Genomic DNA, 27,781 nt, shown 5'->3' on the forward strand with positions numbered 1-27,781 from the left:
AATAAGCCTCTTATGCACACTAAGTCTGGATTTATTTAAACAAAAATACAGTAAAAACAATACAATTGTAAAATGTAATTTATTCCTGTAGTAAAGCTCAATTTACAGCAATTATTACTTCAGTCTTCAGTGTCACAAGATCCTTCAAAAATCATTCTAGTAGTTGAAAATATGGTTAGTTTTTTTGGGGATTCTATGATGAATAGAATGTTTAAAAGAACAGCATTTATTTGATATATAAATCTTTTATTACATTACAAAGGTTTTTATTGTAACTTTTGAACAATTTCACGTGTCCTTGCTTAATAAATAAGTGTTATTTAAAAAAAATATATTTTGTGAAAAGTATAAAGTATTAAACCATTCTTTCTATCTCTATATTCTCTAAATAAACAAGGGACAAAAGGTTTAGACTTAAAAAAAATCTCTCTTTTTTTAATTGTTTTACATTTAATTTAATTGAATTTTTTATGCATTAAAAAAGTTGATATTCAACTAAAGCTGTTCAAACATTTCTGACCCTTCTTATTTGAATAAATACTTTTGTAGAATGCAAGGTTTAGAGAGATGATATTGTGACTGAAATGGCCTCATGTACATCACAGTTCATGGTGGTATCAATCCTAAATTTATATTTTAAAAAAAAGAAAGGAAATTTTCGGGTAGTGCATTCAGTTCTTCTGCAGGTGAGCCGGGGTGAATGCTAAAGGCAAGAGGTCTCTGAGACTGGTCTTCCTATAGGTGCCATCTGGCTTAGTGAGGTAAACATCCCATTCCGTGCCAAACTAAAAAAAAAAAGAGCAAGTGACATAAATGCATGTAAAAAAAACTGAGACAAAGGAAAAGTAATAACTAAAATATGAGTGAAGCCGTACCTCCATTAATACCTGTCGACAAGCACCGCAGGGTCCCACAAAACTATCTTTGATATCACTGTTGGAGAAATCAAAAGGATTCTTTAACATACTGAATATGTTTTCGGTTCAGTAAACCAGCTTGTGTTAGGAATATATATATATATGTTATACCATGTGACGGCTATGGCTGTAAATCTTCGGTATCCTTTTGCGACCGCTCTCTGTATCGCAGTTCTCTCCGCACACACAGTAAGGCCATAGGAGGCATTCTCAACATTGCAGCCTACAAGATAGAATGGTTAAGAACACTCTAACAGCATAAGATGATAAAGAGCTGACTACATGGCAGATTAAATGCTGTGGAATCACATTGCTTCAGTCAAAAATGAAACAAGCGGGTGCATCCGCCTACCAGTGATAATGGCGCCCCCTGTCGTCAGAATTGCAGCACCGACTGGAAACCCACTGTACGGACAGTAAGCCATTTCTCGTGCCTGCAAGCATTTTGCCACTAGCTCCGCAACTTAACCACAAAAGTTGAGGACAAAGCAAAAAAATAAATAAAATAAAAAGCGCGTCAATACACAACTATGATAACACTGGCACGCTTTTGTAATTACAGAAATGCATGTCATACTACAAAAGTATGATGAGGTTATGTTTAAACATTAAGCATGAGGGGTTCAGATAGCAAAGTCCCAAAAATAGGCCGCTAAGCTCAAGTAACCTGCACACGCCAAACATAGGCTATCAACTACGTTAGCTAACGTGCATTGAATGCAAAAAATTGTTTGTTTACACGTAACGTTATTGGATTAAATGTGTACCTACCAGCCATAACAAATAGCCGACTTTATAAAATGGACTAGATATAGTCTTTCTGACAGCGTATTTTCAAAACATAACGCAGTTTTGTGAACAGTTGTTGTTGATGCCTCGCCAGGAATAATGACATTTCTGGGACGGGTGCTGTGACGGGACAACTGACCGACCGAACAAGTGTTGTGGGCGGGGCAAACATCCACCAACCTCATGAATTATTCAAAATACAAGTTTGTTTTTTTCTAATCCTTTTGAATAATTTATCACGTTTTTTTAAATTAGTGTATTTTGATATATACAACTTTTCACAATTAAATATATACTGAAAAAAGATATAGCTATTGTTTAAAAACAAATACAAATAAATAAATAAGGTGCTGTTAACAGATCTCAAGAAATATCTGATTAATAAATAATTATATTCTAATGAATAAAGGAAGGTATCTTATTGCAATTTTATTTTCAGTAGTTTAAAAACATCAAGAATTTTATTGATGAAACAACCACTGAAAGCTCTTTTGACAAACGTATATAATAAGATCACACCAGTATAAACAATACAGCACAATTTCAAAGCATTACTGGAAGTTATCTACAGGTCTGCAGCTAAATTTTAACATATAGGTTTCTACTGGTGAACAACATAGTCCTACGAGTCAAAGTGAAATACAAAGCAAAAAGAGACAGTATGAACACACAAAGAAAGCCTAGATTGTTAATCCAAAATGCAAACAGATACAGGGTTTTGTGACAGTGGTCTCCAGTACTGGTGGGAACATAGTTGGGAGGATATATGGAGTAAATCCAGTGGGTACCTGAAAGAATAGCATGAGACCACCATTGATTTTAGTGTCAATATTATTTATAAATGCATAAATATGAATACAAATATGTTGACGATAGGCTGACGATAACTTTGTCCTTAATTATCAGTAATTTAACATCTCTTTCTCTCACCAGCAACGAACCAGCACACAATGAATAGGTAGAGCGTAAAGCTGAAAGCACTGCAGAAGCGAACCAGCAAAGAGTCATCCAAAGTGTTCCTCAGGTACATGACCAACAGTGAAATCAGACCAGTCAATCCAATCACAGTCACATAGATGGGGAGGTTTGGCTGGACAGGGCACTCATGGAAATGGATCACTCCTAGAAACATTTATCCGAACAGCCACATGACAGAGTGAAAAGCAGGCGTCCAATGGTGTGATAAAGCTACTCATATTCTTGACATGCAATTATTAGTTAAAAGCATTTAAAGTGCTCCAGATTGTGATTACACTAATCATCTCATCAATATTTTATACGGTAAACAAAAAAGGTTCTTTACCTAATCCAGTAGCTGTTAATAAAATCATCCATGCAATCATGTTAATCATCACTGGAAGAAAAAAAAAGGATCTGTATCTTTTTTAACGAAGTTGATTATTTATTGGGAAAAAAACAAATTCTTAATATTCTCACCAATGAAAGATTTTTTGGCAGCCACCTCAGTAGTCTCCATCTTCAACGATTTCTTAAAAAGTCCATGAAAACATGAATTCTCTCTTATTCATTTGCCTCATAGACTTAAAAACATGAGGATGACAACTAAAATCAGCTTTCGTTATGAAGAACTGAACAGTCTATATTCATGTTAAACCGGATAGAGCTGCTCTGAGTCAACCAGTATGGTTTTTTTTACATTTCTGTGGTCATCAGACTCAGCCAGTAGCATTAAAACACTTCCTTTGGTGAAATGTTGAGAAACTGTTATTGCAAACCCAAACTGAAAAATAACAACCACCTTTTTGCCTTTATATAAACATTTTCAGTTAACCATCATACACTGCGCTGGCAGTATATATTTTATTTAAATTGATATTTGAGCTTCCAGTACTTTTTCTGCTTTTTTACGGATTTATTTTTTAAAGTGTACCTATTTTAACTACAGCCCCTTTTCTCTGTTTTCTTTAATGTAACAACAAGTAAAAAAAAGTGTTTCTATTGTATAGACAGTCAACTTTTATTAAAGCCTCATCTTGCCAGTGCATGGTGAATTATCAGCATAGACAGCAGCAGCAGTGCATAGGTGTCTTTTGCAAGTGTATAACACATAAGCCCAGGCTCACTTTCAGAACAAGCAAAACAAATACACCAAATACCATAAGGTAGACTGGGATGTAGGGCTGGACAGGGCAGTCTCTCAGAGAGTAGGCCACTTACAAAAAATGAAACAAATAAAATTCAGCAGTCTTTGTGTTTGAGTAGAGGAGTGTGTTTGCTCACTGTACAAAGTATGTGAATGTTTCGGTCAATATTATACAGGAATATGTTATTAAATCCAAATTATTTCTGAATAATGAGGTAAAAACGCTTGATTTACCAATTCCAATAGCAGCAATTATAACCTCCAGTATAACAAAAGCCTTGTTTATGTATTAATTTATGTGTGTTCATTTGAACAGAATAACAAAAACATTGAGTGGGTGGTTAATTTGATTTTATTATTAAGATTTTGTTTTCATTGTTGGCCAAAAACAAAAAAGACAATAATATCAGTTCCCTTTACTTTCAATGCTCAAAATGCTACCAAAGGTTTTAAAGACAATTTAATATTGGTTAATATTGGTTTTGTGATTATATCACACCAACCATCAAAACCCTGTCATCAAGATAAGTTGGTTTTGCTAATGCTGTCCTATTCCAAAAATGAAAGCACAGATACAAACACAGCACCCAAGCACCACCACCAGACCTATCAGAATATATGCCAGTGTTGTGGTCCAGAATGCAAACAGGTAGAGGGTCTTATTGCAGTAGGGATCTCCAGCCACGGTTTGGTTGTAGTTAGGAGGATAAATAGAATAAATCCACACACTGCCTATAATTAAAAAATAAATAAATGAAACATTCATTTCAGAAATATAATTTATTCCAGATTATCATTTGAAGTTGGGATCACCGATTCTGTTGCTTCCCTGTTTAAAGGGACAGTCCATCCAAAAATGAAAAGTCTGTCATTAATTACTCACCCTCAAGTCGGTCCATACCCGTAAAACCTTCGTTCATCTCGGGAACACAAATTAAGATATTTTTGAAGAAATTCAAGAGTTTTCTGACCCTGCATAGACAGCAGGGCAACTGAACGCAGGTTCCTGTGTCAGCAGCACCACAAGAATGCGTTGTACTCTCATGAACGCATGTCAAAGACTGACACGGAAGATAATTTTCTTTGCACACAAAAAGTATTTGTCATAGCTTTATAAAATTACAGTTGGACCTCTAATGTCACAGACAACTTTAATAATGTCCTTACTATCTTTGGCCTTAAATGTTTCAATTGTGTAGCTGTCTATACAGGGTCTCTCGGATTTCATTAAAAATATCTTAATTTGTGTTCAGAAGATGAACAAAGGAGTTCAGAATGACATGAGGGTGAGTCATAAATGATAGAAATTTCATTTTTGGACGAACTATGCCTTTAATACTGTGAAGCTGCTTTGAAATATCTCTAATGTATAAAGTGCTAAATTACAGTTTTTTACAGACGCTAGGACACATTTCTCAATACTTAGGTCACTTTTGCAAAACTCTTCACATAGTGAGCACAACAGAAGTCTATTTGGGCTAAACTGAGGATCGATTATCATTGCTTTGGCACAAAATGCATTCAATGACTACATCTCTCAAATTTCATGAATTATTTTCTCACTCAGACACAACAACGGCCAAAACTCTTCGTACGTACAAGTCAATTTGCACATGCTTACATACTGTTTTCAAAACTGTTAAACTTATGTTCAAAACAATGACATAATACAAAACTGAATAAGACAGCAATTTGCTACATTTCTACAATGATATTTGAATTAAATATATTTTAAATCTTAAAATTAAATACTATAATAACAATTGGACAATTAGTAGATTAGCATTACTATTGTATCTGTATCAGTGGATGGTGTGTATACAATTTCTTCTATTTTGGAATTACTCGGTGCAAAAAAATAAAAATAAATAAACGACATAACATATTGACAAATTCTGCATCATGTCTGATTCATTCCAGTAACATATATTGCAGTGAATTATAAACAGAAATGTGTCCTTGTTTTACACAAGAAAACATTGTATAATGCTACATGTTGTTAGTGTTTTTTAGGTCATTGTTTTGTGGGTAACAAAGTGTGTTTGTAGACTGTCAACCTTTGCTAGTGTTCTGGAACAATGAGTTGATTTGAGACCTGAATAAAGTGTTTTGGTAGTTGTAGTGCATTTTGAATGTGAAATGAACTGCTTTGCAAAGTTGGTTAGGAGAACTGTGTGAAGAGTTTTGCAAAAGTGACCTAAGTATTGAGAAACGTGTCCTAGCGTCTGTAAAAAACTGTAATAAAAGTGTCTTGACTTGATTACTTTAAAAACATGCATTCACATTTAATTAGTATTTACTTTCCATTAATTTTTATTAATTGTTAAAAAAGTCTGCTGTTCAAAAAATAATGTTCATGAAATAAATAGTATAAAGTAAATGGCATATATCTAAATGTTTCAAATGAAACTATAAAAAGACACCCCCCCCCCCCATTCAAATTCTAAAATTCAAAATGAAATCTGTGAAATGTTGTTTTTCTAGTTTTATATTAAACAGACATTGTCTAAGCTGTATTACTATATAAAAGTTCATATTCACACCCAAAAACAGACCCACACACACAAAAACAGGTTGCATTGTTTTCCATTCACAACTTAGAATTCTAAGCATTCCAAAATGAAAATCTTCTGTTTGTTTGGCAAGTGACTTTGTAATGGATTAACCAAACAATGCACCGAATCTGTCAGAGACCTATGAACACATTAAATGACCTCTTCCACCCACATACACCATTGTGTCTTACCACAGATCAGCCAACAGAACATGAAGGTAGAAACTAGAGAATTCCACACATTGAAGGTACGGCTGAGCACAGTTTGACCCCCCTCCTCCGTCTCCCTGGCACAGGGCAGACAAGACAGCAAGGCCAGAAGTAAACTAAACACTCCGCAAACCAGCACATACACTGGGATATAGTGCTGCTGGGGACAGTCTTGCAGATACACTGCACCTGTGATGGTAGGCAACATAAGAGCACTTAAATAATGGAATGTAAAAGCAGAGGAATAAATACAGTACATACTGTACATTCACTGTGACGCACCTATTGAAATCTGAGCAATGGGAAGAGCCAGCAACAGCAGTTTTGAAATAACTGAAATACAAATCAGTCAAAAAAATTCACTTGAGTCAATACACTTTATGTTCTTTAAGTACAAAAGTAACAATGATTATGGCGTAAAACTCCCATACCAAGGCAAGTTATACTCATTTTTGGAGGAGATTTCACATAATTCAACATTTGCTTTGGATCCATGGTGCCTGTGCAAAGCATACAATATAAAAAAAACCCGATTCATTAAAAACTGATTTTGTAACTGCGTTGGATTCTATGTAAATCTGTGAAAAATAATACTCTTACAGATATATCAGAGTAAAATTGCCTTCCCATATCTCAATCTGCACAAACGTACTTACCTGTAGTTCTTCACACACCACGGGATCAGAAACAGCCTGAAATGATTATTGATGGGTTGTGCGCTCACTTATTTTAGAAGGCTGCGTCACTGACCTCACGACTGTAGCATTTCAAGATAAACCTGTTCTTGCTGTGTTCAAACAATTTCGCAAACATGTATAATGCTGCAATGATTTTAATAGGCTGGAGTTATTGTCCCTCAGAACAAATCCCCTTTATTTACATTCATGAACTTCTGTTGGAAGACAGTGGAAAAAATCTCTGACAGGTGCTTATTTTCATTAGTGCTTTTCATTTTGTAATCTTGATAAAACTATTTTTTTCATGCACATTTTTGACTAGCAGATATGACAAGTACAGTCATGTTCATAATTAGCATTTCGCAATAACAACTTCAAGAATTATTTTATTAAAAATGTACTTGCAAAACTGTTAAAAAGATATTTTAAATAATGTTTAAAAAAAAACATGGAGTCACTTTTTTCTGTTTATTTGAGTTTATCACACAAAACCATCAAGAACCCTGTTATGTAAGTGAAAGTGAAAGTGAAGTGACATTCAGCCAAGTATGGTGACCCATACTCAGAATTTGTGCTCTGCATTTAACCCATCCGAAATGCACACACACAGAGCAGTGAACACACACACACACTGTGAGCACACCCGGAGCAGTGGGCAGACATTTATGCTGCGGCGCCCGGGGAAATGGATTCATGGATTATTAAGATCCATGAAGATCAAACAAATCAAGCTTACAGTAATAATGCTTTCCTGCTGATCGGCAAGGTTGCTTTTTAGTTAATTTTTTTTAATACACAAATATAAGTAAAGATATAAAAACAAATATTAAATAAATTAAAAATACTACAAAATCTATATTCAAATTAATTATGATAAACTATAAAATATACCACACACAGTAAAAAATAGGGTCATGTGTCTAGAATTAAAATACGAAAAATCGAATTCATAACCATATCCATTGAACGTCATGTCTAAAATGTCACAGAAATTGCAATGAAAATCTGCTGTTTTCTTGGCAAGTACCATGCTAATGTATTAACAGAGCAATGCAGCAAGGCCAGAAATACACTAAACACTCCACAACCCAGCACATGTGATACAGTGATGGCAGGTAACATACTGTAAGAGCAGTTTAAATAATGGAAGGGAAACGCATAGCTATTGCCACTTTCAGATTCCCTGCAACACACCTATTGCAATTTGAGCAATGCGGAATAACCATCACTGAAACAGAAACAGCCAAATGGTTACTTTTGAGTAATTATTCAGTTGTGTTCACTAAGTGCAGAATTAAAGTGTAAAAATCCCTGGTTTACACAATAAATACTACAGCGAGATGCTTTAGATACTGGAGAAGATCTCACATAATTCTATGTTTGCTTTAGATCCATAATGCCTACGCAAATCAAACAATATTACTCAGGGAAACGCATGACCTGTTTCCAAAAGAAGCGTTCACTGTGCATTTATTAAAGGTCACAGTACTGAAATGCAGTTTTTGCATTCTGTTGACTATGTGAGCCCTTTAAGACTTACTGAGATATCAGAATCGACCATTAACACTGAGTCAAAGCATCAAAACGAATAGCAGATTTAATTCATACTGCAGTTATATTTGGTAATTCTATTTGTCCAGCATTTGGAATAAGCCATTATGTCAGTTGTTGCATAACTTTTCTACATTATCAGCATTTGTCTAGTAAAATAATCCAAGACTTTCATATTTTTCATTATCTGTCCAGCAGATACATTGAATTTCATCCATCACTGTAAGCCCTTGAGCAAAGCACATAACCCCAGGTTGCTCCAGAAGTTTTCCCTTCTATGCTGAAGTATGGCAGAAATGTAGTTGTTCCTGATTATCAGTCCTCTGAAAAATATATCTTCAGTCATTACCTCGACTAGGTCACAGGTCTGTCAGGCACTGACTGGAGGAAGTCTCTATAAATACACAGCCTCGCGATTGGCCACCCTGCAAGTCAATCACTCTGTTTTGACAGCGTTCATGTCCTCCTGTCTGAATTCGTGCTCCTCCCAGGAGCGTGTCCAACAGCAAACCTCTTTTCCACAGCTGCACAAATAAAAACATAAATGAATGTAACACAAATACAAACAAAAGTGCAAACATCAGCACAACTTTTTTCATTAATTCATTTATAAAACAGAAACATTGGCAAACGTCAGCCTTCACAAAAAAACACTGCAGTAGTCTCTAACCTCAATGGATATTTTGGACATTGGGTTCCTGTTATAAAAGATGGCCTTGGTGTTAAATTCAGGACTTCCATCGTTTTTGAAAATGTTTGTCCTTACAGAGTCTTCCTCGCAACGGATGACAGCATATACATCAGGAGCTGATATATATATATATATATATACACACAGAAGGAAAGATGTAAATTAAAGGCATAATCAGCTGAAACAAATAAAATACTGGTCTGCTAACAGTCAAAGCAGGACTGATCCAGTTTCTGACGGATCCAAAGCTGTCACTTAAAGGGATAGCTCACCATAAAATGAATGTCATCATTTACTCGCACTCAAGTTGATCCAAATTTATTTTCTGTTCAGCATTAAAAAAAAAGTATTTTGAAGAAAGTGAGTGAGCAAACATTTGATGGCAGCCATTGGATTCCATAGTATTTTTTTCTATACTATGAAAGTCAATGGCTACCTACCGTCAACTGTTTAGCTACCAACTTTCTTCAAAATATATGCTTTTGTGCTCACCCATATGGGTTTGGAACAACTTTAGGATGAGTAAATGATGACAGCATTTCTTTTTTGGGGTGACTATCCCTTTAATGAAACTTTGAATATAAGGCACAACTGTACTTACAATTGATATACATGTGCTTTGTTGTAGTTTATGGAGCTACTCCTATAATTTTATACCCAAAACTTTGAAAATCTGAACAGCTTTCTTCACCATTTGAATGTAAAGGTTAATAAGATCATATAGTCACGCTTGCTTGTCATTTAAGTATTACAATAAAATTTAGTGGTGAGTTTTAACCTGTTTGTTTGGGATGGCTAAGGCCAGAGGCTTTGAGCAGATGGACTGTCGTTACAACGCTGGGCTCAGGAAAACAACACTGCCACAATGAAGGAGCAGGCAGCTCTTCCTTCAACTCCCTGAAGACAGTAGATAAAGTGAAGAAGAAAACACTTCCTAATCCTTTAAATCAGTCACCTTATTAAACATTCAACATTAAAAATGACTGCATTCAACTGTAAGTATCTAGAACTAGATCAAAATTTTGTTTACTGTTCAATTGGTTCCTTATTTAAATTAAAAACAGAGCAGAGTAGCCTTATCTTCTGTGCCTACCTGAGGCACACATGTGAGTGGGAGAAAAAACGCAGAAGGAAGCGACCAGTGGCTCCAGGCAGGAAAGTAGTGGGGAGGATAACATAGCGTCCCGGGCCAAGAGTCACTCGCAGAGTAACGCTACGAGAGTCCATATACACAGAGCTAGCAGCCTGCTCACATAAACACTGTACACGACAAACACGATTCACCTCCACCTGAAGGAAGGATAAAGAGGACAGAAAGAAGAAGCATTGATGAGGACCAATTAAATACAAATGTAGACTAGAATCTAATGAGTTAATGTGATTTATTTTAAATTACATTACAGTTATGTACATTGATCAAATCTGATGGGGTTAACCAAGAGTGTTGATACAGTCCACAGCACTTTGACTTTTCACTGTTTGCATCACTCCGTTTGTCAGTCTGTGCAGGATACATTGACGACAAGTGACTATTCACTCAAGCAGTAATTCCAAAACACTCATTCAGACTCAGGATCATGGAATTGTAATGCAAATTACTCAATATTAAGTTTTTTTTTTATTTAACTCTTGTATGAAAGCAATTTTATATTCACAGTCATAAATATCACCTGATCTTTGGAGCAACATCACTGTTGCTTGTGTGATACTGCATCGATTGTACAGAACTTCTAATTAAAAAATAAATAAATAAACCACCCCCACAGCCAACATAAATTAAACAGCCGCAAAAATGTTTAAAAATGTAGATGAGATTTAGTCAGTCACTTACCCTTAGAACCTCAAAGCCGATTGGTAAGTTCTCCCCACTTCCCTCCCTCCTTTTCATCCTCCTGTCCTCCTGTTGCAAACATATCAAGACCTCTGCCCCATCTCCAACCAGTTCAAAAAGGAACTAAGAAAGAGATAGAGAGAGAAATGAAGGACAAACATCTTTATGTAAAATTAAGGACAAGAGAGAAAATAAGCGGGCTGAATTTTTTAAAGGATTAAACTTAAGCATTTATGCTTCAATGTCATTTTTCGTTTGGAAATTCCCAGAGAGATTTACCTGTGGGTTGTATAGAAATGTGTCTCTGTGATTGATACACCCTCCACATCGACTTCTTCTGTCAAGTTGCCTCTCCCATCTCATTTCCATGCCTTCTACCTGTTCTTTCACATGCTCCCTTCTCCCCTTAATTTGCTTTGGTTTTATTTCTTTCTTTTTCTGTTTTTGGCCTTGGATTTGTCCCTCTTTCTGCCTTTCACTCAGTCTTTGTTCCTTTTTGTCTTGTCTTTGAGCTGGCCTTTGTTTAGACCATTGGAGTCCGGTTGAAGGCCTCTGGTTCTTGATGTTCAGATGACAAGAAGATGTGGGAGGAGGTTGGATCCCAGATGCATAGGTCCAAGCGCCCTGGCAGCACACCTCCCTCCAGTGGGTCCGTGGCCAGAGGAGGGATTTTTCCGCCAACCTGCAAACCACCATGTCTGTGAAGTAACGGCAGAAGTCCTCAAACTCCATCCTAAGGAAAATTATACATTTACAATACTGCGTTAAAACATGTTTCTCAAAATAATTATGTCTATACACTGTCATGTCACTGAAAATTAACATTCATTTTACATTACCAAAACTCTCCAACATCTCGGACAACAAGGCCCATCTTATCCCGTTCTCTGCGGCTCAGCTGCTGCCACTGAGGCGATCTGAAAGGGAACCAGTTTATGGTTTGAATTGACTGGTAACTATGACATTTTTTTATTATTGTTTTATTTTGTTGCATTTGAAGAGAATGTTTTCCAGTTTACACTGGAAGCACATGAAACTACCCGTAATGTAAGTGGGGGAGACATTAGCAGATTTTAGAAGAATGGAAAAGCGATGCAGAATAAAAGTAAAATATGTGAAAAAGAACGCAATTTTTTTTATGAAGCATGAACACGTTTCAGTACTCCCCAAAAACACAATCAAGCCGGTAGACAACCCATTTAAATTCATAAATTCTGGTAAGCTAAGCTCTTTAGGAATGTGGGCCTCAAAGACCAGAGTTAAGAAAACCTGAATTATAGAATCTGAGATGAACAGTGATGTTTATGTTTTTAACATTAGTAGTTGATAATTTTTTTTCTAGTATGTCTCATCCATTTAAAACTGTTCTCAAGGTGAGGCTCGAACCCACAACCTCAGCATTGCTCTGATCTGTACTGTCTTATATGTACCATGCACTAACCAATTGCGCCACTGGAGCTGTTGATGTGATGATGTAAACACTATTGCCAAAGCCACCTCCAAATGTTCAGTTACAGAAATAATCTATGAAGCATGTATACAGAAATTTCAACTTCAATGCCTCATATTATTGAAAGATTAGTAATGCGCACTGACCAATTGCACCACTGGAGGTGTTGGGCTCAAGGTGCTTTATAAATCCCAACTTCCAAATATCCCTCACTGGAACATTAGCAGAAATGCTACAACGTGTCCACTTCAAATAAAGATTGCCAGCTAATCTTCATGAGATCTTTAACTTTAGACTATGAAATATCTTTTTACTTAAATATCTCTATTAAAGTATAGAATCTAAGGGCAATGGTTCCGTTTGCGTATCTTCTATGTTAGTTTTAGATCTTGTTCCTTGCATCTTTTAACTGATTTATTTTTGACATTAGTCATTGATCTCATTTTTTTCTAGCATGTTTTGTCCATTGTAAAACCATGCTTTTTGGGGAGGCTCAAACTCACAACCTCAGCATCATTCTGCATTGTAATGCCTTATAACTACCACACACTAACCAACTGCACCACTGGAGCCACTGTCCCAAAAGATGTTTGAAAACACAAACTTTCAAATCTGACTCACTGGAACATATATGCTTATTAAGTGTCCAAATCACTTAAAGATTGCCATCTTATATTAGGGTGATTTTTAAATTAAGACCTTGAATTATTCATTTTTTTATTGGAGTGTCTCTATTAAAGTATAGAATCTAAAGGGCATTTACATCTTTTAGCTTGTTTCTTGCTTCCTATAACCACACTCCAGGTGAGGCTTGAACTCACAACCTCAGCATTGATCTGCTTTTTACTTCCTTATGAACACCACACATTAACTGATAACACCACTCAAGCTGTTGATGCAAAAGCTATAGGGAAAGCCAACTCCAAATGTTCAATTACAGAAATGGGCTATGAAGCTTGAATACACAAATTCCAGTTTCCAAGTCTCACATTTTTGGGAGATTTGGCACCTATGCTACAGAATGTCAGCCTCAATTGAAGATCGACAAACAAAATTCTTTCACGTTAGCTTTTCACTTCAAATTCTTTTCCAACTGGAATTACTTTTGAATCATAAAACCATGCTTCAGGTGAGGCTCAAACACACAACCTGTGCATTGCTCTGCTTTGTACCGCCTTATAAGTAGTACACACTGGGCCTCATTTATAAAATGTTGCGCAGAAACCATCCTGAATTTGATCTTACAATCATCTCTCAAATATTCATAAGCTACATGTGATTCATAGATTGAACGTACGCACAGAAAACGTACGTATGCCTCTCTTTCAGCTGAGAAATCTATGAATCGCAAATGATCGTGAACTTTTACACAACTGAAGGTTTTTGCTCTTTGCCTTCTAAACGACTCCTAATACACATATAAAAGAACACCAGTTATCGTCATCATCATTATCGTCCAAGCCTTTTTGAGCGCTGGCATGAATTTAAGCATATGTACTCTCTAAGTTCAAATCTGTGTGTACTAGGGCTTGCATAGACTAGTCGAGTAGTCGAGTGATCGACTACTTCAATCACAAGTCGGCGCTTTCGGAAACAATCTACTAATCAAGCATGAATTAAACTTAATGCATGCAGAGTTTGCAAGTACGACGTGAATTTTAGGATTACAATATTGCGTGTAGCTGTTACTTTCTCAGTGCACTCCATAAACACAATCAAGCCTTTGAAAAAAGTCGGTAGACCACCCATTTAACATCATGATCCAGGTGAGCTAACCTCTTTAGGAAAGTGGGCTTTAAGGACCAGAGTTAAGAAAACCTGAATTATAGTTTTTTTGAATATGTTTTTGTTTTTGACATTAGTAGTTGATCAAATTTTTTTCAAATCTGTGTGTACGCACATTTTATCCACCTGATTTTAAGATGGCCAGCCAATATTGCACCTGCTTTTTTGTTAACCCTTGATTCACAGAAAAATTCTCTATCCTAGTATAGAATCGAACGTGAAAGACCAACTATATTAGCCCTTTTCTATACTTTTTCTATATTCATCGATATATTTCCCATTTGAACGTCTTCATAAAATCATGTTCCAGGTGAGGTTCAAACACACAACCTTAGTATTGATCTTCTTTGTACCTTATAAGTACCGTGCACCAATTGATTGCAGCACTGTTTAAAGAGAACTGTAGGAAATGCCAAGAATGCAATTAAATTGTCTAATTGTGGGTTCTGCTAACCATGGTTATTCATTGATTTTGTGCTTCTGAGAGAGATAGGTAGCCATTAACTCACCCAAGACTCCACGCTCCTGTCCAGTCTGCTGTGCCCCAAGGGTTCCTCATCCGGACCATGTGCAAACGAGTTGCGTTACACATGCCATTCAGAGTCTCTGACATTCGAAGTTTTTTGAATGCAGTCACACCGTATGCATGACCCTTTATCAGTCCACAGTCCAGAACTGATTCTACCTGCTCTCCTTCAGCTGGCTGCAACACAAATAAAAAGACAAACTGTGTACAAAAGCAAGAGGTAAAAATCAGAGCTGTGTTACTTGAATGTATCATTATTCCTATTAGGACACACAGAGCACTTATTATGTGGCATTTGCTGTAGTTAATTGATTTACAGGATTTTTAGACTTTAAAAAAATAATAAAATTACTCCTGTTTTCTGACCCGAATGGAACAGGTGATGAGCGCTTTATGGCTATGTGCGTGTGCTAGTGTCTGGAACAGCATTTTTCTCTGGTCAACATGCTGGATTAGTTCCTCCTGGTTCAAATTCAATGGTTCAGAGACGCCACCAGTAAAATCAACTAGGGCTTCAGCTGTATTGCCTCCCTCTAAAGCCTCATAACACCCATTTATCCTAAAAATGCAAAAAGAGAGAAACAATTATTTTTTTTTTTAATAAAAGAGACTTAATTCATTGAAACAATTCTCTCTTATTTGACAAGCATCTCACTTGGCATAGGCTTTCTCCAACAAGGCGCTCCAGAATTCCCGTGGAGTTGCAGAACGGCAGAAGAGCAGCGTTCCATCCTCACTGACTGGTAAGCGGTCATCGACCACGACATCTGTCCACTGGCCCAGTCTCCAGAAACGGAAGTGAAAAATTCCAGCATACAGATCCGGTCGCTTTGGGTGCCACTCCTGTTCAGCATGGTCTGGGATCACCTGAATAAGAGACCATTAAAAAGTAAGGAGAAAGAGAGAACAGGAGTGAGATCTTGATAAATGATAAATGCAGTCAGTGAAACCCATATATACTACCCTTCAAATGTTTGGGCTTGGTAAGATTTTTTTTAATGCTTCTACAATTACTTGATCAAAAATACAGTACAAACAGATATATTGAAAATATTATTTGTGAATAGCTATTATAATTTTTTTCAATTGACTTTTGATCAATTTAATGCATCCTTGCTGAATAAAAGTATTTACTTCTTTTACAAAAATCTTAAACACACACACACACACACACACACACACACACATACATATATATCTTCTGACCTTCTTCCAGAGCAATGATTCTGCTGCCAAACATGATGTGGCGGCCACCATCCAGCAGTTACCCAGACTGCCCTGGTGCAGGTCCCTTGTGCTGATTCCATCCACAAATAGTCGAGGATCTTTACACAGTTCCTAGGTGTAAGACAGAGGACCTTTAAATTATTTGTATGTGTATATGGTTACACCTACCCATTTCATTAAAGAAACATTTCAGAATAATAAATCACATTTTTTTTTTTTGCAAAAGTAGATAAGTAAATAATAATAATTAAAAAAAAAAATCAAATCAAACAAACACATACAAAAAACATAGTGTTGTTATGACACAACTTGTCTGATGTTAATTCATTAACATTTTAACTAAATTTTCCTGACTAAAAAGATTTTGCACAAATTTGTTTTCCTTCAGATTTTAGAATATTGCTGCTTTAACTGTCTATTAGATTTGTCCACATATCACATGTAAATGTAGCATGGTATGTTGGTAATCTCCCTCATTTGAAGCCATACACACAACACATGCACTTTTTTTAAGAATCAGGTTACCGACGCCTTTAAGGCCTTTAATTAAACATATCTCTCATGCTGCTGACTGTGCAGCCACATTTAGCATCACAAGAGTCATGAGGACAGATCTACTCACTGAGAGGGTCAGACACCACTGGCCTGCCACCAGACCGTACGTACAGTAACATCAGACTCTACTGTACTCTTGTAATGAAAGAAGTGAAGTGAAGTGAAGTGACATTCGGCCAAGTATGGTGACCCATACTCAGAATTTGTGCTCTGCATTTAACCCATCCGAAGTGCACACACACAGAGCAGTGAACACACACACACACTGTGAACACACACCCGGAGCAGTGGGCAGCCATTTATGCTGCGGCGCCCGGGGAGCAGTTGGGGGTTCGATGCCTTGCTCAAGGGCACCTCAGTCGTGGTATTGAGGGCGGTGAGAGAACTGTACATGCACTCCCCCCACCCACAATTCCTGCCGGCCCGGGACTCAAACCCACAACCCTTCGATTGGGAGTCCGATTCTCTAACCACCAGGCCACGACTTCCCCAAAGGAAATACTTTCTTTTAACATATATTGTTCTATTATTGTGGCGTTACACTTTTAGCACCAACAAAATCGTTAAGGCCATCTAATATACTCCTAAAAATGTAAAAAATGATCTACGTATGAACACAAACACATTTCAAATGGAAAGCGACTGTCAGTTCACTGTCAGTTTCTCTTACCCTAGGTCTCTTCCACATCAGTCCTGGAGGGGGCGTCCTTTTGTAGAACAGTGACTCAGCTGAAGGAGGAAAGAATGGATCCTGGAACAGAGCCCCTCGCCTCAGACATGATCTCTTCAGCTTATGATAACACTGACCTTGAAACTTGCACACTTTCTCTGGCATACTGCAAAGAGGAGAAGCGGAAAGAAGCTGGGGAGAAGATGACAGAAAAGGAAAATACACATGAAAGAAGAAAAGTTGTGGACAAAGGAATAGAAATATTAATATGCTAAGGGAGAAGTTGGGGAAAATTGATCTATTAAGAGTAAAATTTAATGCAATTAAATTTGAGAGAGTAAAATATAATTTTTATAAAGTGCAACCTGAGTTGACAACATAATGTAATTTATTTATGCACACAACAAAGATTAAAATAACAAAGAATAATAAAATAAAAATAATGATGCCTGATACTGACATTGGAGATGATACAATTCACAGAATAGGCAATGATATACATCTGAGTTGCATGAGATTAATTTAAAATCAAACCATGTTCAGTAAATATTCCAGTATATAATAAATATAATAAAATAAAAATACCTAAGTACAAAAAGGTTTTTTTATATCCTATTTCTGTTAGAGTGACGCCTTTGTTCCACAGTAACAGCCGGTAGAATCTGTAAACCACAATGTTAAGTGTCGTCCTGTAACCTCGAGTTTAGCTTTAGTTTCAGGGATGATTGGGTAACGGTGTATTTGCAGACGGTGTAGTTTCCCTTGGAAATGGAGAAGGGTTAGACATGCCCTGGAGAGGTTAATGTGTCAGGAGTCCCTTTGCATGTAAAAACATCAAAATAAAATATGTTTAGAGGAAAAGTTGTGCTTAGATGGGTTTGGGAACTGGGTTTAGGATTGATTGGATATCTCATATTAAAGTCAAGACTGTGTGTTTCTGTGTGCATGAGAGACAATGTGTGTATGTGGGAAGGGATATGATTTAGGGGACATATTAGCTATTGGGGTTCTGGCAAGGGGCACGGGGAGGCCAGGGGCCAACTAAGTGTGCTGGTATATGAGCCACCTATGAGTGTTTGTAAGTTTGCGTTAGTGCTTGTGTATGTGTGTGTGTAGTCTGGATCCAAGTTGTGTGCACATACCGAACAGGCCAACACTAGCACTGCACTCTTGACTTACCTCACTGAGGGAATGAATCAGAGTTTAGCAAAGAAAACAAAACCAACACAGAACCGTAGAACAATATTCAGTTTTATATCTCTTTGATATTTTAATTAGACAATCTGAAACTATTAATATAAAATATTGACACTTTTGCTTATTATTACTGTTGCAACAATTGTTTTGTTAGAAAATAATTAATATCAACAAATATGATATTTTGTACCTGCTTTCAGCACACACTGGTCAGGTTTGATGTTGGCTTATTCGTCTATGCAGATTTGCACCGCAGGTTGTTCTGGTTAGTCGGATAGCACTGATGCACTGCAATTTTCCAAATCTGTCACAGATCATCAGTTGGACTGAGATCAGGGTTTTGACTGGTCCTCTGCTGAACATTCAGCTTTTTGTTCTCAAGCCATTTCGATGTAAATTTGAGTCTGCATTTGGCATAATTCTCCTGGTAAAATTTGCACCACTTCTATTAAACAAAACACCCGATCTCTGGTGATTTTCCCCAGCAGCATCTACAGTATCCTGCATCACCATAGGTGTTTTTCTTTTCTTTTTGAGGAGTGGGCTAGGCTTGACTTACACACGTCTTTGAATTATGACTAAAAAGCAACTTTTTATTTCAAAGACCAGAAAATTCTTTGGACACATTTTCACCTCAGAACCAGAATAATTATGCTTGACAGTGGAGTTGTCAGGAAATGGTAGTTATTGTAATGTTTCACATATGGAGGCCAAATTGTAAGGCAATTGTAAAAGCAATTGCTTTTCATCTGTGTAACCCCAGAACTTCTACAACAGGACTGAATCTTTTATTGCAATCACCTTATTTCACAATACATGAAAAAATGAATGTTGTGTTTCAATTCTCACATATTAAAATATCACAAAGAACCTAATTTCAGTGGGATTTGTAAGAGAACCACTTAAAGATGGGAATACTGTTGTAGTGCAAGATTTACTCCATTTAAACAATGCTGAAGCTGTATAAAGTCACAACACCATTTAAGCATATTTCCTCCATGATCATATTAGCATGCAAAATCATAATATATTTTAACATTTCCATGAAGTGCAGTCTGATTTGATAAGGTGAGAGCACTTGGAACTTAAATTTTACATGGTAATATAATTGGATGGAATAATAAGTATTAAAGTAATTTAAAATAATAACGCTTTACATTATTTTATATAAATTAATATTAAATTAGGAAAATGACCATTTTAATGTGGCAGAAAGAAAAGAATCAACCCATGCTCATTGATTATCCCAGTAGGCCTGTATAACATAGCAAACCACTGTATGAACAATGGAAAATTAATATTGAAGACTAAATTCAATCCCACTAAAAAAATAGATGCAGATCTTACCTGTAGCTCACTTTAGTTTTTTTGCTTTGCCTTGGTTTAAAATGTTCCTCGTGGCAATGTATCCGGTAATTCAGTTTTTGTCAGGGAAGGCTGTTATTTGCAGTGTTTTTACACAAGATGAGGCATATAAGACTTCAGTCATCAGTCATTTTACAGCAGTAGTGTCCATGTGTCTAATATAACAGGATCAGTGTAGCAGGTGTTCTCTTTCTGTTTGACGTCGCTGTGACAACCAGGTTTTGTGCAGTAGACCAGGTATAAGTATCCTTGGGTCTTCTAAATAGATAAATACTCTGGCATTCATTGGAATTTTCAATAAAGTTTAATTAATCCTCATAACGTGTAATATTATGAATTTTACATCTGTTTGAAGGACTATCATTTGTTTGGGGATGTACTGTAACTCCATCCGTCCAGCCAGTCTAGCTGAAAACACAGTGACATAACAAACAATTACTGATACTGAGACGAGTGTGTGCACACATACACAAACAAAACACGCTATCAGCTTGCAATGAAACAAAAGGTTACTATTAAGACACACCACAGCCAGGAATTGCCACTTGTCTACTTGTGTGCATAAAATGTTTACCATAAATGCAAAAAAAACAAAGGCAATTAAGTGCATGTATCTTATTTGCTTTTGTTCCATCCATCTAATTTCATGCACATTTCTTCTTTAAAGGTTTCTCCTTTCTCACTCTTTTTCTATATAAAATGTGTATTTGGTCATACCCTATCTCTGTCCCTGTGGCGAGCTCAACTGCTCTCCCACTGCCACCTGTCTCCCTCATCGCTGTCTTGTGTTCTCTCACTCTTATATTAACACATGGGCTCCCTCCTTCCCAAATCCCTTAATTAGGCATGCAGCTCCCCCAGCATTCACGTGCATAATCATCCACAGTCTCACTCACGATCTGGCCTTCTTGCTCACTCTGGGTATTCCCAGGTTCTCACGTAGTACTTATCTCAGTTGTCTGTTCAGATTTGTTATCCTTCTCATCCTCTCTCCTTCGCTTTTCAACCCCCTCCCTTAGGCACCCACCAGAAGGTTCATCATACCATATCGGCTGTCAATAACGCATGGCGCTGACACTTGAATCCTCAAGAGGGCCCGGAGCCGGGTAATGCACCCAGACACCCCTCTGAAGACACTAACTTCAATATCAACAGCTAACTTCTTACTACAGACATATTAATGCAAATAAACTATTGCCAAGAAACACTGTTTCGTATCTTTTTTTCAAATGGTTTTTGCAGATGACTTGTAAACTGAGTGCCAGCCAGCTGAGTTAATGCAATCTACATGTCTCTGTTATAAATACACATCAACTCAATTTTATACTTGTTCAACTCACTCAAGGACACAAAGAGTCAGATGGGACAATATATTAAACAGATACTACTTCTGTCTTCTCGACAGCCAAAAGGTAAAATGATTAATACTTTAGTTATCAATAGCCTTTAGTTAGAGCATTGGTGTGGGTTATAATTAAATATTATGGTGTAAAATAATGTTTTTCTATTTTAACTAAAATCTCATTTATTCCTGTGATACAAAGCTGAATTTTAGCATAATTACCCCAGTCTTCAGTGTCACATGATTCTTTAGAAATCATAAATCATGTTTATTCATTCTATTTTTTTTTTTAAGAAATTAAAACTTTTATTCAGCAAGGGTGTGTGTAATAAGTGATAGAAAAGATTTATATTGGTAGGACATTTTTATATACATGTTACGATCGGAGACCCAGTGAAACGCAGGAGACGAGAGATCCAATCGCAGTATGGGTTTTAATGGGTAATCCAAAGAGCAATCAACAAGCAGGGGTCAAAACCATAAATCCATCCAACAAATAAACAAACAGGAAAGGAACGGGAACAGGAACTCGGAAGACGAGGATACTGGGTGACGGAAAGAAAGGACAAACAGAAAATCAAGACAAACAGAAAAGACCGGTTAATATAGGCAGGGTAATGACTATCAAGTGAAGACACCTGAGTGCAATTAACAGGAGTGCAATTACTGTGATGAAGGGACAAGGCTTTGTGGGAATTGTAGTGCCTATGGTGAGGTGCCTATGGGGAAGTGAGACCACTAGTGGAGACTCAGGGAAACAGTGACCAGACAACGTGACAATATATTGAACAAATGCTGTTCTTTTCAACTTTTTCATCGATCAAAGAATCCCGAAAAAAGTATTGCCGTTTCCCCAAAAATGTTTGGCAGCACTACTGTTGCCAACATTGATCATTTGAATAATAAATCAGCATATTAGAATAAATAAATTATATTTTAAAGGATATTTAAATGGAAACCATTATTTTATATTGTAATAACATTTTGCAAGATTACTGTTTTTTTCTGTATTTTTGATCATGTAAATACAGCCTTGATGAGCATAAGAGTCTTCTTTAAAAAAAAACATTACAAGTCTTATTGATCCCAAACTTTTGACCAGTAGTGTGTGTGTGTGTGTGTAAGCAGTAGAATCATTTAATATTGCTCAGTTGAATTGTGCACATTCACATCACTGAACCTGCCACATGAGGCTTAAGAAGCTAAGGATGTGTCTGTAATACGAAGCCTGAAGCGCTTGTTTCATAGTCTCCGCGTATCCTAAGAATTTGTTAATAAATGCACCTTTTTTTCCACTTTGACCAGTAAGCGTTTATTGTAGCCTTCTTTAATATTTGCGATGATCCTGGAACGAAACTCAATGATGTGTGCCATCGATTAGCTATGCCTAAATCGATAACGCGTTTTCTGTTTAGCTTTGTCAGTGCGCATGCTCCGTTCCACTAGTCTGAACCACTCTCAAAAATGTCGATGTGGCTTTAATGTGAACGAACTCCTGTTGATTCCAAGTTTGTAAACAGAGGTCACTATGGACATGTTTGCCATTCTCTTTATTTGCATGTTCAGCCCCGTCCTGGCAAACCAAGAGGAGCGATTACCAAATAAATGCGAGGGTAAGAAACACCTACCTAGTCCTTCTTTCGTTTGCCCCTAAGGTGTTGAATGCAAGCATACTTTTTTTGTTTTTTAATTATTACAAACTATTATATAATGCAATTAAAATATATATACAAAGTTTTCCTCTGTAGGCTACTTCATGTGTAAGTTATTCAGTCAAAACCAAACTTCAGTCGGGTTCTGAAGTTTTTTTCTTTCTTTTAATAGTTTGTAAATTACTGACGGTGGAGTTGCAGGACGCCTTGGAAAAAACTGGCCGCTCGAAGGAAGTTCTAGAGCTCGGAGAAGTTTTGGAAACTGGCAAGCGCAGGCGCAAAATCAAATACAACACTTCGTAAGTAGTGATGACTTACTGTTATGTCAGTTCTGTCCCTATGAGAAAGCTTAAAAAACAAAACCCTCAAGGTTAGGAAGAAAACTAAATGTACTAATGTTCTCCCACTTCTTGCTATTACGATTTATTTGTTTCCAGAGAGACTCGCCTTACTGAGGCCATGGACAACATCTGTGAAAGAATTCTGCAGTATAAAGTCCATGCTGAGAGACCGGGGAGTCTTCGCTATGCCAAGGTACTGAGCTCACCTTAGCACTCTTTCAAATGAAATTCAGTCAATTCTTATTTACAGAGATCATTTAAACGTGTGGATTTTCTTTGCAAAATGATAAATGATTTTAGACTGCTGTGTTTCTCAGGGCACAAGTCAAACCATGAACACACTGAAAAACCTGGTGGATAAGGGAGTGAAGGTGGAGCTGGGGATCCCGTTTGAACTGTGGGATGAACCATCAGTGGAGGTGGCAGACTTGAAGAGACAGGTAATACTCATGCACTAACAAACAAAGAAAGAGTTGTGGAATTGCATATTCATAAATTAGATATAGTTATTGTTTGAGATTACTGATAACGGTTTATAGTGTTTATGAACTAGACTGTCGGTTTGTAGAATGTTAAAAAGAGGATCAATATACTGTCTTCTAAATGAAAAATATACCTTTTGGGACAATATGGTCAAATGTATATATTTATATAATTTATATTACAGTGTGAGACCATGTTGGAAGAGTATGAGGAGATTGTGGAGAGCTGGTACTTTCATCATCAAGATGAGAGACTTGACGGATTTTTCTGTGCAGCCCATGTCCTCAGAGACTCGGACCAAGGTAGAAGTACACTGTGTCACTTGGCATTCACGAGCATAGTCTGAATCATAATATAATCCTTCCTTTACACATAAACCACTATTTTCAGGCCTTATTGTATCTCTTTCAGAATGCCTGAATGAGGTATGGAAAGGTGACATGGGTGTTAAGGGATCCAAAGAGGAGAGCGAGGGAGAGAACGGAAGACAGACCCATGACGCAGGAGAACTGTGAAAGCAGAGCTATAATGGTTGATGAATGCATGAGACCTGTAGGAAATCTTTGCACAAAACTACAGGAACCAAGAAAAATACGTTTTTTCCACAAATCTACACGAACATGACTTTACAGCAACGAACACTAACTGTAAGTGTTCAAAATTGTCCTAATCTGTTACTTTTGCCAGATCATGTAACGTGAACGGTCCTTGGTGTTTTACCTCTTTTTCCATGCTGATATTTCTCAGTGTTACCAATAATGAAGAATGACACTGAAATGTGCCTTTTATTGTGTATTATCTTATAGGGATGTGTTAGAGCAATTACAAACACTAACAGTTTTTTTCTGATCGACTTGATAGGGAATTGTAGCACAACCATGCACAGACCAAACAGATGCTTTTAGGATTTTGTATTGTGAGGTACTTCAAATATATTTTCTCCTGATGTAACATGTACAGTAATGTTTTTGAACAATGGATTCTTTCTATAAATCATATGTCTGGCGTCTTTTTGGCTGAGTGGGTGACCAAAGTGCCAGTAGGAGCTCTTAAGGTCTGGCTCATCATTCGCCAGTCTGAGAAGAGAGCCGATCCTATCCAATTAACTATTTAAGGTCAGCTGACGAACCTTATAAGGCAGTACTATGCAAAGCGATGCCGAGGTTGTGAGTTCGAGCCTCTGGAGCAATTTTAACATGCATATTGTCTTCTGGTCAACATGAGCTCGACGTGAAATTCTCCACACTGCGTATGCAATTGCTCATGTCCAAAATATGGAGTTTTCCGGGTGCAATTTAAACTCAGAATTTGTGCTCTGCTTTTAACCCATCCAAAGTGCACACACACACAGAGCAGTGAACACACACACACACACACACACTGTGAACACACACCCGAATGAAGTGATATTAAGTGATTATGGTGGCATTACGTGTAAGCAATTAAGTTGCAGGACGCCCTTTGTGTCTTTGTTTTTGCTTAATGTACATAAGGGTATTTTCGGATGTTTTAGTAAATTGTAACCTTGACATTCCAACAAAAAAAAAGATTACAGTTATTAAAAAGGTTTTATATGAAAGATAATCTCCTTTTGATCCCAGCTGGCTGGAGCTTAATGATGTGCATGAACTGTCACCTAGTGGTTAAAAACATGAGTCATAACAAGTGAATGACAAGTGAATTCATGCTTGTCAAAGATCAGTAACAGTATCTATAACACACTTATAATAACGCTCACAGAGCTCACTGTAACACAGAAACTTAAGTAGAGGATACTAATTACCAACCAGGGGTTTTAAGAAAAAATGCATCAACCGCGCCCAAAAGAGAACATTGGAGACACCCCTAGGGGGCAGTACAGTCCTAAAAACATAAACTAAAAACCAACTGTGTCCATTCATAAACTGGTTCACTGATAGGGTGACAAGCGGTCCTCGTGGATAATAAACCGATAACTTAAGCTGAAAGATACATGTGTGACATTATCACCAGAGGAACCGAGAGACCCGTCTTACGTTTCCCCTTTCAAGTTTTAGGAAGCATGAGACTCTCATCCTATGAATATTATAAGATGGACAGATTGTGGTTGTTCTGTAGCGCAGCCTAAGCTCCAGTGGCGCAATCGGTTAGCGCGCGGTACTTATACAGCAGTACAAAGCAGGGCAATGCCGAGGTTGTGAGTTCGATCCTCACCTGGAGTAGTTTTAAGCCTTTCCGCATCAAGGTAAATCATACAAGACATTCTCTATATATGTCACTAGCGGGGGTTCATTGTTGTACTTGTGGGAGGCACACCAAAAAGACAGCACTATTTCAGTTAGTTATGCTGATTTCTTGTCATACACATTAAGCTAGTCTAATAATGAATAATATGTCTGATTTGCATTTATAGAGAAGTGTTACAATTCACTATACGGGAGTTTAGAATTTCTTTTTTTTTTTTCTTCTTTTTTTTTATAGAATCATGTTTTTATTACATCTGAAACTATACGCAAACTGATTGTTTATTTAAATCTTTCATCTTGCGCTTTTTCATTCATTTCTCACTCTCTCTTTTCTTAATGTGTGTTTGTTTAAAAACTTCTTAAATTCCAATTTACAAACATTTAAAATGAAAAAATATGCAGGGCCAGCTGCTAATGACTTCTATGACCAATCACAGTCATTAACTGTACTACACATTCTTTTGAACCTTATTAATCACACATGTATGACTTCCTAGTGCAGTGCTTTTATTCTTGGTCATTAATTATTGTTTGTATGTGTCATTTGTGCACTACCTGTATGTAGCACAGATCATGCTTTCCCTTGTTTTTCTTGATCAGTATCTACATCACAGAATTGTCAGTGTGAACATTTGTTTTTAATTCATGCTTTGAATACCAAACCAGTGCATCACTCAATCCTACAGTATAGTTTTGAAAAAAAATATTTCTGTAGACCACAGTATTTAGAATCTTATAATCTGGGCAACATGTGTTTGTAAGATCTGCAGACATCGCTATAGTCTGCTTATGCATTTTAACTGAGAAGAACCATAAAGTGGGAAATCTAGACCAAGATACGCTGCAGGATTTTGATACTGGATATTAAGGCCTCAAAATGTTACTTTTTAAACAGGATTAAAGCATATCTGACTTCAGCAAAAATATGAGTTATGACATTTGGAGAAAACATTCATCTGAACAATTCTTTATTTTGTATTTTTTATTATTTACCATTCTTGTGTTCTCTTTTTATAACTATATAACATGAAAACTGACCGGTTTCGGAGGTAACTTCTACTTAAATAAAAAAATAAAAATAAATAAAAAATAAAGATAACTTTGTCCTTGCCTAAGCCTGAATTTCTGCTATCTTATATCAAACTATGTCATTGTCTGGCATGATTACCCCTCAAATGTTGAATGTTATTCTATGTGATAATTGATCCAAACAGTTATGAAATGTGTATCCATGGAATTAATAATGACGTGTTTCATTTGAAATCAAAACAGAAACTATGCCAAGGATTCTGTCTTCCTTTCTCCTGCTCTCACGAGCAGCTGTTTCAAAATCAAACACAGTTTTGCACTGTTTGCATTATCAAATACTTGAAACCTAATTAAGGATGAAATGAGTAGAAATGAGATGCGTTCAGACAACAAAAGAATTGCAGGAGAAAAAAAAACTGTGTTTTAAATAACTAAAGCTGGTTTTAATATTTAAGTGGTTACAAAATATAATTGCAATCAAAAGCTAATACTCCAGCAGTTTTTTCCTTTTAAACAATGAATGGAATCCATAACTTGATAATACTGACAAATGAAGTGCCACTTTAAAATTTATATGTGTATTTTCTAAATTATTTGCAGTCTGACCGGT

General features: G+C 36.6%; 4 protein-coding genes and 1 non-coding gene across 6 annotated transcripts; 2 read left to right on the forward strand and 3 right to left on the reverse strand.

Moving 5' to 3' along the window:
• Window positions 1–504: 504 nt before the first annotated feature.
• On the reverse strand, window positions 505–1,939 carry LOC132116494 (cytidine deaminase-like). The gene is made up of 5 exons (XM_059525380.1): window positions 1,689–1,939; window positions 1,270–1,380; window positions 1,029–1,140; window positions 876–933; window positions 505–785 (listed from the first exon to the last, which is right to left on the reverse strand). The coding sequence occupies exons 1-5, from the start codon at window positions 1,693–1,695 to the stop codon at window positions 672–674; spliced, it is 402 nt and encodes a 133-aa protein (XP_059381363.1). The 5' UTR covers window positions 1,696–1,939; the 3' UTR covers window positions 505–671.
• A 2,268-nt stretch (window positions 1,940–4,207) lies between these two features.
• LOC132116497 (transmembrane protein 272-like) lies at window positions 4,208–7,280 on the reverse strand. The gene is made up of 5 exons (XM_059525394.1): window positions 7,231–7,280; window positions 7,006–7,074; window positions 6,857–6,907; window positions 6,557–6,763; window positions 4,208–4,542 (listed from the first exon to the last, which is right to left on the reverse strand). Exons 2-5 carry the CDS (start codon window positions 7,067–7,069, stop codon window positions 4,349–4,351), a joined length of 516 nt encoding a protein of 171 aa, XP_059381377.1. The 5' UTR covers window positions 7,070–7,074; window positions 7,231–7,280; the 3' UTR covers window positions 4,208–4,348.
• Window positions 7,281–8,628: 1,348 nt separating this feature from the next.
• Window positions 8,629–21,242, reverse strand: LOC132116510 (calpain-5-like). 2 transcript variants are annotated; one of them, XM_059525399.1, is made up of 14 exons: window positions 20,984–21,242; window positions 20,082–20,507; window positions 17,538–17,729; window positions 16,292–16,423; window positions 15,741–15,952; window positions 15,452–15,644; window positions 15,069–15,262; window positions 12,164–12,241; window positions 11,604–12,057; window positions 11,325–11,447; window positions 10,587–10,783; window positions 10,272–10,390; window positions 9,473–9,609; window positions 8,629–9,326 (listed from the first exon to the last, which is right to left on the reverse strand). In XM_059525399.1, the coding sequence occupies exons 3-14, from the start codon at window positions 17,700–17,702 to the stop codon at window positions 9,162–9,164; spliced, it is 2,169 nt and encodes a 722-aa protein (XP_059381382.1). In that variant the 5' UTR covers window positions 17,703–17,729; window positions 20,082–20,507; window positions 20,984–21,242; the 3' UTR covers window positions 8,629–9,161. The 2 variants fall into 2 exon arrangements, with proteins under 2 accessions (XP_059381382.1, XP_059381389.1); XM_059525406.1 differs by lacking the exon at window positions 20,984–21,242 and having other exon boundaries at window positions 20,082–20,969.
• A 1,639-nt stretch (window positions 21,243–22,881) lies between these two features.
• cnpy4 (canopy FGF signaling regulator 4) lies at window positions 22,882–24,722 on the forward strand. The gene is made up of 6 exons (XM_059521670.1): window positions 22,882–23,054; window positions 23,266–23,392; window positions 23,531–23,627; window positions 23,752–23,874; window positions 24,102–24,219; window positions 24,329–24,722. The coding sequence occupies exons 1-6, from the start codon at window positions 22,970–22,972 to the stop codon at window positions 24,430–24,432; spliced, it is 654 nt and encodes a 217-aa protein (XP_059377653.1). The 5' UTR covers window positions 22,882–22,969; the 3' UTR covers window positions 24,433–24,722.
• Window positions 24,723–26,024: 1,302 nt separating this feature from the next.
• On the forward strand, window positions 26,025–26,118 carry trnai-uau (transfer RNA isoleucine (anticodon UAU)). Its single transcript has 2 exons — window positions 26,025–26,062; window positions 26,083–26,118. It is a non-coding gene; the product is annotated as a tRNA-Ile (tRNA).
• The last annotated feature ends 1,663 nt before the right edge of the window (window positions 26,119–27,781 follow it).

Source organism: Carassius carassius, chromosome 3 (genome assembly GCF_963082965.1).
Source record: "Carassius carassius chromosome 3, fCarCar2.1, whole genome shotgun sequence".
Classification (NCBI taxonomy): Eukaryota; Metazoa; Chordata; class Actinopteri; order Cypriniformes; family Cyprinidae; genus Carassius; species Carassius carassius.

Excerpts from the sequence above, each read along its gene's own strand:
- cnpy4 (XM_059521670.1), top strand. The coding sequence starts at position 22,970 with ATGGACATGTTTGCCATTCTCTTTATTTGCATGTTCAGCCCCGTCCTG. Across the intron at positions 23,628-23,751 it reads GGAGTCTTCGCTATGCCAAG|GGCACAAGTCAAACCATGAA; the intron begins GTACTGAGCTCA and ends TGTGTTTCTCAG. Across the intron at positions 24,220-24,328 it reads CCTCAGAGACTCGGACCAAG|AATGCCTGAATGAGGTATGG; the intron begins GTAGAAGTACAC and ends TATCTCTTTCAG.
- LOC132116497 (XM_059525394.1), bottom strand. The coding sequence starts at position 7,069 with ATGGATCCAAAGCAAATGTTGAATTATGTGAAATCTCCTCCAAAAATG. Across the intron at positions 6,908-7,005 it reads AATGAGTATAACTTGCCTTG|TTATTTCAAAACTGCTGTTG; the intron begins GTATGGGAGTTT and ends TTTGTATTTCAG. Across the intron at positions 6,764-6,856 it reads CATTGCTCAGATTTCAATAG|GTGCAGTGTATCTGCAAGAC; the intron begins GTGCGTCACAGT and ends CTACCATCACAG.
- LOC132116510 (XM_059525399.1), bottom strand. The coding sequence starts at position 17,702 with ATGCCAGAGAAAGTGTGCAAGTTTCAAGGTCAGTGTTATCATAAGCTG. Across the intron at positions 15,263-15,451 it reads TCATCACCTGTTCCATTCGG|CCAGCTGAAGGAGAGCAGGT; the intron begins GTCAGAAAACAG and ends TTTGTGTTGCAG. Across the intron at positions 9,610-10,271 it reads TAGCCATCCCAAACAAACAG|CTCCTGATGTATATGCTGTC; the intron begins GTTAAAACTCAC and ends TATATATATCAG.
- LOC132116494 (XM_059525380.1), bottom strand. Across the intron at positions 934-1,028 it reads ACAGCCATAGCCGTCACATG|TGATATCAAAGATAGTTTTG; the intron begins GTATAACATATA and ends TTTCTCCAACAG. Across the intron at positions 786-875 it reads GTCGACAGGTATTAATGGAG|TTTGGCACGGAATGGGATGT; the intron begins GTACGGCTTCAC and ends TTTTTTTTTTAG.